The 11,146-nt window shown below is 44.3% G+C and overlaps 1 protein-coding gene across 1 annotated transcript in view; it reads left to right on the plus strand.

Annotated features, from left to right (window-relative positions):
• LOC102871128 (ectonucleotide pyrophosphatase/phosphodiesterase family member 7-like) overlaps window positions 1–6,600 on the plus strand; it is a 43,794-nt gene extending 37,194 nt beyond the window's left edge. The window contains exons 4-5 of the mRNA XM_006895239.1: window positions 2,913–3,150; window positions 6,473–6,600. Coding sequence (XP_006895301.1) covers window positions 2,913–3,150; window positions 6,473–6,600 — 366 coding nt within the window. The remainder of the gene's footprint in view (window positions 1–2,912; window positions 3,151–6,472) is intronic.
• Window positions 6,601–11,146: the final 4,546 nt, after the last annotated feature.

An 11,146-nucleotide genomic window follows, 5' to 3' on the forward strand; every position in this document is an offset into this window, starting at 1 on the left:
GAATAAATAGGCTCCCTCACATCAGAAAATTCTAACATCAATGCCTGTTATGAGGCTTAAATGAGGCGGTCTGGTTTGGGTTAACCACCACCCAGTAATTCGTGACAGAATCCAAGTCTGGGTGATGCTATAACCACCCTGTTATGAAGGCTGTCCTGGGAGCAGCTTGAAGAATCCCTGCCTCGGGCTGTGGACTGGATCCAGATAGTGTCATTATGTTTACAACTTTTGGCTTGTTACCACTCCTAAGCCTCACAGGAAGGAGAAAACGATGGGATTGTTAGATCCTGTTGGTGAAAAATATTCACAGCAAAACACAATTTATCATCTAAGGTCATTTTTAAAAATTTTTTATTAGTAGTAGTAATTTTAAGGAAAATTTACAGAGATTTTTGGATTTCCAGTCATTCACTGTTGCACTTTTCTCCCTGCCCACCCCTCCTCCCCAGTTCGTTCTTCTCTTTGAAAAGTAAAAGAAAAATTCTTTCATTGTTTTACAATCCCTCCCCCCCAAGTCCACTCCACTATGCAGCCTTCGTTCTGGACTCCTGTCATGACAATAATACCTAATTATGTATCCCTTTTTAAATAGTTCTCTCTCTCATGTGTTTCAATGCAGTATGCATAATTTATCCCATCTTTTTTAGTCTCCCTCCAACCCCGATGTCAGTCCCATTTTACAACAGTACTAAGGTCATTTTCAATCATTCAAGTGGTCCAAGAAATTGAAACCACATGCTTAAAACAAAGGCTTCATGAAGCAGTTATCCCATCCTCATTCATTTGGCCTGTTTGTAAACCTGGCTCGTGCTTGGAACTGAACAGGTGAAAAGTGGTATTGACAATGCAAAGACCTGAGGAGGTTGAAGGGACAAGGGTATTCTCAGCATGACCAGCAGAATGGTTTGAGGGAATAGGATGTCGTGGTCACTTTGACCTCCTGGTTAAGTGACCATGAGACAGAAAGTCATTTAGGTCTCTCCTTGAATACACATCTCAGACTCACATCTGCCTCCCTGCCTTCATCATCACTCACCCGTCAGTGTGTCACGTGGTGGCTTGCATGCTGCTGTGATGCTCAAAGTTATGCCAGCAGTAGTTCAAATGCCAGAAGACTCGCCCATGGTGGACAGGTTTCAGCAGTGCCTGCAGACAAGGGCAGAAAGGAAGGCCTGGTGATCTGCTTTCAGAAATCAGCCAGTGAAAATCTCACAGATCACAATAGTCTGATCCACACTCAGTCTCGGGGACAGTGCAGGACCAGGTAGCATTTCATTCCATTATGCCAGGGATGTCGCCATTAGGCAGGGCCAGCTCGACAGCATCTGCAGTGTATTTCTAATCATAGCTTTTGTTATTGTTGTTGTGTACCACAGAGTAGAAACTGACCCATAGCTGACCCTCCAGTGGGTTTTCAGAGGCAGTTAATTGCATGGGAGGAGACTGCCCATCTTTCTCCCACAAAGCAGCTGGTGGGATATGAACCACATGCCTTCAGGATTGCAGTGCAGCTTTTTGCCACTAGGCCACTAGAGCTACTGAAATATAATTAATGGGCCACACAAGTTACCCACTCAAAGTGTACAATGATTTTTTTAATATAGTCACAGAATTGGCTCAATGGAAGTTAACAACAACATGGATATACAGACAGAGAGACAGATACAGACACAGTCACAGATATAGACACAGACGTAGATACATATATAGATATAGACACAGCATAGATACAGCTATAGATATAGGCACGTATATAGACATAGCACAAATACAGATATAGATGTAGACATAGACACAGATATAAACATAGCATAGATACAGACACAGACACAGAGATATAAACACAGTCAAAGGTAGAGACATAGATATTCATATATACAGAGATACAGCTATAAGCACAGATAGAGACACAGATATAGACATTTCTGTGCCAAGAGAAACATACTTGGCTTTGGAATAAGACTGCCTAGATTCTCATACTTGTTCCATCACTCCACTGGATGTCTCGGGGTATACACTTTCAGCTCTGTGCCTCACTTTTCCTCATTCGTGAAATGGGAATAATGACAACAGCACCTTCAAAGGCCTGTGGTGAGGATCAGAGGAGTTAATGCCCATTTCTAAAGCATCCAGAAAAATTCCTGGTGCATACCCAGAAACCCACTGCTGAGCACTCAATTCTGACTCCTAGCTTTTCTGTAGGACAGAGCTGGACAGCTTTATAATGTTTCCAAAGCTGCCATCTTCAAGGAAGCAGGCGGCCACATCATCCCCCTGAGGAGCTGCTTGCGGGTTTGAATCGCCAATCTTTTGGTTAGAGGTTAAGTGTTTAACCGCTGTGTTTCCAGGGCTCCTTTCTTGCCCCTTAGTAAAGCCAGTGGCATTGGGTCTAGTCGAACTTACAGAGACCTTCTCTGAGGTTGTGACTCTCTGAGAGAGGAGATTGAACATCTTTCATCCCTTAAAGCAGCTGGTAGCTTCGAACTATCAACCTTCCAGTTAGAAGAACCGCACACTATACACCATGCCACCAGGAATCTTAAGAGGAGAAAAAAAAATGACTCAACAGTTTGCTGAAGAGCAGCTGCTGGACTGATTCAAACTGACGACCTTCCTTGAGCCACACAACATTTCATGCACTTTACTTGGGATGTTGGAAGCACCATACATTTTAGCTTCTTTTCAGCAGGAGGAACATTTTCTTGCTATTTCTGATGGTAAGCTTCCTTTATTCGCTCTCTTAAAACTCTTTAATTCCTTCATCTTTCTGCCACTGCGAAGGACAGTGTCCCTTCCATTTACGTTTTCAAGAAGCTGATGGCTCCAACAGCATGACATTAACGAAGAGGCTGTTTTCTTTAGGGAACTGGTGTCTTAAATGGCTTCTTTCTTCCCCTGTATTCTTTTCCCAGCAACTTATAATCTATTTCAACAAAGGAGATCACGGCTTCGACAATGCCCTCATGGACATGAAGACCATCTTCAGAGCCTTTGGGCCTGACTTCAAGAAGAATCACCTGGCAGAGCCTTTTGACAGCATCCACATCTACCCCCTGATGTGCAAGCTCCTGGGAGTGGCCCCCGAACCTCACAACGGCTCTCTGGCGGTCACCCAGGACATGCTCCTGGACCCTCGTGACCTGCAGTCAGGTGAGGCACAAAAAGCAACCGTCAGAAAATTGTCAGCTCGGGGCCATTCTTTGCCTGAGATAGAAAAGACTCAAAAAAAAAAGCCATCTCCAGAGGGGGTTTTCAAATCCAGGCCGAACAATGCTGTGTTCCAGCCGCTTAGGGGCCCACAGAGCAAGAAAACAAAGGCTCTGAACACAGAGTGAGCTTGAGAGGGGATTTGTGCACAAGCTGGTGATACTTCACATGGCAACTTTGGGCAAAAGGAAGGGCTGCATCGGGAGGGCTGGGAACTAATCTTTTTTTTATCCTCAGGAAATCTGGAATGGAGTCTGCCCCCAACATGTCCCTTCTATTGTTGTTAGGTGCCCTCAACTCACATCGGGCTGATAGTGGTCCCACGCACAACAGAAAGCAACTGCTTGGCCCTGCACCTTCAATATTCATTGCTATCTTTGAGCTCAGCGTTGCAGACGCGGTGTCAGTCCAGTTCAAGGAGGGTCTTCCTCTATTCCAATGACCTTCTTCGTTATCAAGCAAGATGTCTCCAGAAGCCAATCCCTTCTGAGATGTCTGAAGCATAGAAGACAGCCTCACCACCCTCATTTTAAAGGAGCATTCTGGCTGCACTTCTTCCAAAAAAGATTTGTCTATTGGCAATTCTCTGGTGGCCTACTTGTAAGAAGCTGCGCTACAATCCCAAAGGCACCTGGTTCAAATCCAATATCTGCACTACCGGAGAAGGAGGGGCAATCTCTTTCCATGCTATTACTGCCTCTGAAAGCCTGCTGGTGGGTCAGCTATGGGTCGGTTGTGACTTGATGACACACAACAATAAACAACAACTGGCAGTCTACAAATATTCAATATTCTTGATCAAAGGCATCAATTCTTTGGACTTTCTTATTCCCTCCAATTACAGAAAATCAGTCTGATATTGGCATCTCTGTGCTTCCTGATTCCTGGCAAAAACCTGCTCAGAGGCCACAGGCAGTTGATTCCACTGGTTACTGAAAAAGAAGTGGGACCTGTCAGTGACTCTGCTAATTCTTCAGATGCCCAAATCCTAAATCTAGACAAGTTCCTGAGAACCCAGTTTATCTCCAGGAGTTCAGTGTCAACCTTCTGTAGTTGATTGTCAGTATACTGTAGGTGGTTGGTTGAATTTTACTGTGATGGTGAAAAGTTAGACCACAAGTATACCAAATACCAGCCAGGCTGCCTGCCTATGGTGGATAGGCTTCAACAGAGGTTCTAGAATAAGACAGACTAGGAAGGAAAGTCTGGCACTCTCTAGGAATTCAGTGGCAGTCTTCCTTAGTAGGTAGTTTATCAGTTTGTTGCATATGGTGGCTTGCATCTTAACTGGGATGCTGTAATACGACCAGTACTTCAAATACCACCAGGATTGCTCAGAAGAGACATGTTACAGTAGAGGTTCTAGATTAACACACACTCTATGTGCCGGAGAGCTGGAAGTGACTAGAGATGATAGAAAGAGAATTGATGCCTTTGAGCTGTGGTGCTGGAGGAGAGTGTTGAATATACCATGGACTGCTAGGAGAACAAACAGGTTCGTCCTGGAGAAGGTGAAGCCAGAATGCTCCTTGGAGTCAAGGATTCTGAAGCTTCGTCTGACATACTTTGGACATGCTGCAAGGCAGGACCAGTCCTTGGAGAGGGACATCATGCTTGGGAGAATGGAGGGACAGCGCAGGAGAGGAAGACCCTCAATGAGATGGATCGATTCAGTGATTGGGGTAATGGGAGTAGGTGTGCCAAAGACAGTGAGGTTGGCACAGGATACAGCAGGGGTTAGGGCTCTTGTACATAGGGTCGCTATGAGTTGCAAGTGACTTGACGGCATGTAACAATAACAACAGGAAGAAAGGCTTGGCCACCTAATCAATGCTGAAAACTAGCCAATGAAAATCCCACCGATTACAACAGAACATTTTGCGATCTGCTTGCTTTGGACACATCAGGTGGGCTAGGTCTCTGGAGGAGGACATCATATTTGCTGAGGCAGCGGGACCAGCGAGTGTGAGGGAGAGCCTCAATGTGACGGATCATCACAAGAGCCGCGACAATGGCTTCAAACATGCTCTGATCACAAGGGTGGATGCGGGTCTGGACAAGGTTTGTTCTCTTGTACATAAAACGATCCCCATGAACTAGAGTCAACAAGCTATCCAAGGATCCCTGTTGGCACAGGCTTTAGCACTGGGATGCCAACCCAACAGTCAGTGGTTCAAACTCACCACCAGCTCCACATAAGAAAGAGGGGACAATCGACTTCTCTAAAGATTCACTGCCTCAGAAACCCTACGGGAAAGCTCTGCTTTATCCGATACTGAAACTACAACTTGGAATCAACAGCAGTGGGTTTGGGTTATATTTTATCTCTATATATCTCTCTTCAAAACACAAGCCATCTTTTCCTCTCCAGGAGAAACAATAAATAAAATACTGCACAATGATCAAGGTCATGCTTAAAGGCACTCCACGAGCAGCAGAAAGACAGTTTCCTGAGCCCATTCCCTTCTTCTAAGCCTCTGCCAAAGGGCAGGGGTGGCTCAGCAGTAGAGTTCTCGCCTTCCATGTGGGAGACCAAGGTTCGATTCCAAGTTGGCGCATATTAAGCACAGTTACCCCCTGTCTGTAAGTGGAGGCTTGCCTAGTGCTCTGTTGCTAAATAAACTTAAGCAGAGCAGCTAGGCTAAGAAAGACTAGGATGAAAGGCTCAGCAATAGAGATCTAGGTAGCAGTTGATAGAGACTTTCTAGATCAGAACAGGTGGTTCCCATCGAGCACGGGGCCTACATGAGTTGGGGGTTCAGCTTGACAGCAGTGAATAAGCCGTGGCCCATAATCTTCTTGGGGACTTAACCAGAAGCAGGTTCCCTCACAGAAAATTAATGAACTGAATGACTGATTCACCAAATTACTGAAGTTTCAGAGTTTTGCTATCATTGTACTGGCTCTGGCCCCCAGCCCTGCGTCCGCAGGGAGCCTGGGATAAGCTTTCTGGCTGCCGGTGATTGAGAAGCAGAACATTCCACGAACTGATTGCCAGTGAATTGGCTCTCTGCAAATGGGTCATTTGGCAAATTGGCCATTAGGCAAATGGGTCATTTGGTGAATAGGTCATTTAGTAAATCGGCTTTCAACGACTTGCCCTACAAGATTTCTCTACAGTGAGCTCTTCCTTGGGTTAAATGTACATTTCATTCCCATAATTAATATTCACTGGTGCTGGGACAAAGAACTTTCCAGGGGCCCGAGAGCCTCCAGGGCAGCCTTTTAATAATCTGGCAATTAAAAACTTTTTCCCCCCTAATAGGAGAGGAGACACAGAGGGCATCCACTCTCCGCAATACAGGGATCGGGCTCGGGGTCGTCACAGGCATTGTCTTGCTTCTGTTCGTCTCCAGTGTGGCATACACTGCCGTCCGGCGGAAAAAGCAGTGAGTGGTCTTTGAGTTTCTCGTGGTTGATGCTAGGTGGTGCAAACAGTTGGTTCTCAGTTACTAATCTTAAGGTCAGTAGCTCAAACCTACCCAGCAGCTCTAAGAAAAGCAGTCCTGGCAAACTGCTTCCATAAAGATGGTTGCTATTAGATCACATCGAGTTGAGTTCAAGGTGACCCTATGAACAGATCTGAAACCTGTCCTGTCCTGTGCCATCCTCATCGTCTCTGATACACTCCAGCCCGTTCATTGCTGCAATCACTGCGTCAGTCCACCTGGTTGAGGGTCTTCCTCTCTTTCATCTTCCCTCCACTTACCCAAGCACGATGTCCCTCTACAAGGAACAGCCTCTCCTAGCAATATGCCCCAAGTATGTAAGACTTTCATGACTTTTGTCTCCAAGGAGCATATTGGCTGCACCTTTTCAAAGACATATCTGTTTGTTCTTTTGAAAGTCATAGGATATTCTGTACTCTTCTCCAACAACGCAGCTCAAAGGCATCAATTCTTCTATCATCCATATTCATAATTCAACTCTTAGAAGCATAGTAAGTTATTGAAAAGGCCATGGCCTGAATCAGACACACCTTAGTCCTCAAACTGATATCATTGCTCCTCAATAATTTGGCGAGATCCCTGACTGCAGACTTGCCTGTTGCCTGATGTCTTGATTTTTGGTACCAAGTGTAGTGATTTTGAATCCAGGTAAGATGAAGTTGTCGACAGTTTCAATATTTATCTATTCAGATGTTGCCTAGCTGACCAGCGGTGAGAATTTTTTCTTTCTTGATACTGAGATGCAAATAATATTGAAATCTTTGGTCTTCTACAGGAAGCTCTTCAAGTCTTCATTTTCAGCAAGGGAGGTTGTGTCATCTGCATAGCTCAGGTTGTTGATGAGCTTTCCTCCAATCCAGATGTTCATTCTTTGTAGGGTTTGGCTTCTCATAGAATTTGCTCAGCATACAGCTTGAACAGGTATGGAGAGAAGAGAAAACCTGGTACACAGCTTTCTTTATTGAAAACCATACAACACTTGTTCTATTGACACATCAGCCTCTTTGTCTTGGTATAGGTTTCTTATGAGCACAAATAAGTGTGCTGCGATTTCCATTCTTCTCGATGTTAGCCATAATTTGTTATGATGATTCTGGCTGAAAGTAGAGAATACCAGAAGATTTTTCCATTTATGCTTTTTTGACCATGCAAAGGCATTTGACTGTGTAGATCTTTTGCAATCATTTGCTTTGTGCCAGAGAGTTGGACAATGACTAGGGAGGATTGAAGGAGAATTGATGTCTTTGAGCTGTTGTGCTAGAGAAGAGTATTTAATATACCATGGACTGCTAAGAGAATGAACAGTTTTATCCTGCAGAGGGTTAAACCAGACTGCCCCTTGGAGTGAAGGATTCTGAAGCTACGTCTGACATACTTTGGACATGCTGCATGGAGGGACCAGTCCCTGGAGAAGGACGTCATGCTTGGGAAGGTGGAGAGGCAGCTCAGGAGAGGAAGACCCTCTATGAGGTGGATCGATTCAATGAATAGGTTAATTGGGGTAGATGTGTCAGAGACAGTGAAATTGGCACAGGATAGAGCAGGGTTTAGGAGTGTTGTACAAAGGGTCGCTATGAGTCGCAGGCGACGCGACAGCACATAACAACAATGACATTGAGAAGAATGGGACTCTCATAAAGACAACAGTGGAGAAAACCCTCTGGAGCAGTTCTGCTCTGTCACACATGAGGCCGCCAGTTAGCACGAATCCACACAGCAATTCTGATTCTTAGCGACCTGATAGCAGACAGTAGCGCTACTTCAACGGGCTTCCAAGACTTTCCAGAAGTAGATCGCCACATCTTTCTCCTTGGTGGTTTCAAACAGCCAATTTGTAATAATCCTTTTCACCATTACCTGCACGGATCCCAGACACAACCAGATCAAGGTTCCCACTCAGATGGGCCCTTCCCTTGCTTCGTTTAATAATCTCCTGTCACTCTCTCAGGAGGCCCTGATGGCTTAGTCCATAAGGAAGTGTGCAGCTAACCCAGAAGAGGTGCCTCTCTGGTGGTTCAAATCCACTAAGGCCATGAGGGAGAAAGACGGACGATATCCTCTGTTGTGATTTACAGCCTTCAGGAAACCCTTGGAGGGTCAGCTATGAGTCAGTTCCGATTCCATGGCAATGAGTTGAAAGTCATTCTTTCAAAATGTTTAGCCATTTTCAAACCAGGTGCCTCCCATTTTTCATTTTGCCCTGTTGCTGTTGTTGGGTTCTGTTGAATTGAAAACCACTCATGGAGAACCTGTGAACAGCTGATCTGAACCCTGCCCTATCCTGTGTCATCTTCATAACGTCTGACACACTGGAGCCCACTGTTGAAGTCAGCATGTCAATCCAACTCATTAGGATGTCTTCCTCTCTTTCAATTACAGTCCATCTTTCCAGCACTCTGTGTCACTTGGACACCTCTTTCCAGACCATTTCAACAAACCAAATAAAGTGAGTCAGACACATATTTTGGGTTTCCTAGTGCACATGAACGTTATGTTTACAACAGACTGTCATTTATTCGTGTGCAGCAACATCATGAAGAAATTTGAAATATTGTGGGAATTACTAGAATGAGACACAGAGGGATGAAGTGAGCACATGCTATTGGAAAAATGGTGCTGGGAGATGTCTTCAACACAGGGTGCCACAACCCTTCAATTTGTTTTTTTAAAAAAAGCAATATTGCAAAGCACAGTAAAGTGAAGCACAAGAAAACAAAGTGTGCCTGCAATTATATTATTAGACTGAGCTGCATGTTATCACACTCAACCCTTATCTTGCTTCTGCTTGACTGTCGCAACCATCCAGGGCCTCCTGAACACCACGCACAGGCTAAAGGAAGGTGGGACTTTACTTAACCTTAAACTCTATTGCAAATCCACAGTTCATGTAATTTATATCTGAACTATAAAAATTTTCTGTAAGTTGAAACATGACCTATAACATTCTCTACACCCTGAAGCTACATTTTAGGAAAAATATCAATTGATCCTTTTTCACAGGAGCCATTAGCCCTAGGGAAGATAAAGGAACAATTTCAATTTAATGATTTGGCTACAGTACCTACAGCATAATTTTTAAAAGGCAACAATTCTACACAGCTAAACTGCAGTAGATTTTTTTTTAAAGAAATCATCAGTATCATGAAAGAAAGATACAGAGAGAGAGAGAGAGAGAGAAACATACAGAGGCACACAAACTCTGGCCCTGCAGGCCCACTTGGATGTCTGAGTGCTGAGCAGTGGCACCTGGAGAGTTGTTTTAACAAAACAAACCTGAACAATTCAAACTCATAGCAGACCCCACACTGGGTTTTCCGAGGCTACAAATCACCCAGGAGGAGAATGCTCATCTTTCTGCCTCAGAGCTGCTGGTGAATCCAAACTTAGAGTGGTGCTGCCTTTGTGCGAGCAGTAAAACTCCCCATAGAGCGGCTGCCAGAACTTCCTGGAGAATTGTTCTTTTTGTTATAAGCAGGGCTTTGAACTGGTTCAAAATGATTTCGTGATGACTGATGAAGCCACACTTTCAGGCAGGCCTAACCTGTGCAAATGTGAGTAAAGCAGACGAGGAGAAGCTGAGAACCTTAGAATGAGTGACTCTTAGAGAGTCCTTTCAGGAGTCTGATGCAGAAATTAGATTATTTTCAGGACTGCAGAGAGCAGCAACACACATTCAAAGTGATACAATTGGTTGTCATCTTTTTTAAATTACTTTTTTTTAAATTATTACACACACACCCCCTTTTTGTGTACTGTGGAATCAGATCCGACTGGCACAGGAGGAGATTTTCCCTCCTTCTTCAGTGGAGCATCTGGTGGATTCGAACCGTTGGCCTTCGGGATTGCAGCATAGCTTCTTGCCACTAGGCTACCTGGCCACTATCTTTGAGCAGAATACTGTTGTTTTCAACTTTGCCATTCAAGAGATTCGGTCGCTAAGCAGCTTGCAAGCTGTGCTTATTTTCTAAGGAGAGAGGTCTCTAGAAGGACCTGATTTCTCCAATTCTGGTTAACTCATGTCTTAAAAATTCTGTTCCAGTTTTGCATCATTAACTGATTAACGAGGAAAGAGTTTGCAATCTTGTGAGTAACCAGTATTACATTTGAATATTCTTCAGATTGTTTATTCCGAGGACTTATACACCAGGATAAAGGTTTTCTTCTCTTCAGATTGTTTATTCCGAGGACTCATACCCCAGGATAAACGTTTTCTTCCCTGTGTTCAAGGTGTTCTGTGACCCGCTCATGATTCACTCTCAATCCATATCCCATCTTATACAAGGAAAGCGGGGCTAGCCTAGTAATAGGTTAGTTTAACACTGCACATATGACATACTCTGAAGTGTTTTGCTCCTCAAAAATGTAGTTAGTATCTATGTGTATTACTGAGAGGTAGTGGTTGTCTAAGCAATTGGTTAGTAACCAGGTCAACAATTTTAACCCATCAGATGCTCCTGGGAAGGCACATGTGGGCACTCTGCTTGCATAAA

The sequence above is a fragment of the Elephantulus edwardii genome, unplaced genomic scaffold, assembly GCF_000299155.1.
Source record: "Elephantulus edwardii isolate Elephantulus edwardi_28Jun2011 unplaced genomic scaffold, EleEdw1.0 scaffold00162, whole genome shotgun sequence".
Lineage (NCBI taxonomy): Eukaryota > Metazoa > Chordata > Mammalia > Macroscelidea > Macroscelididae > Elephantulus > Elephantulus edwardii.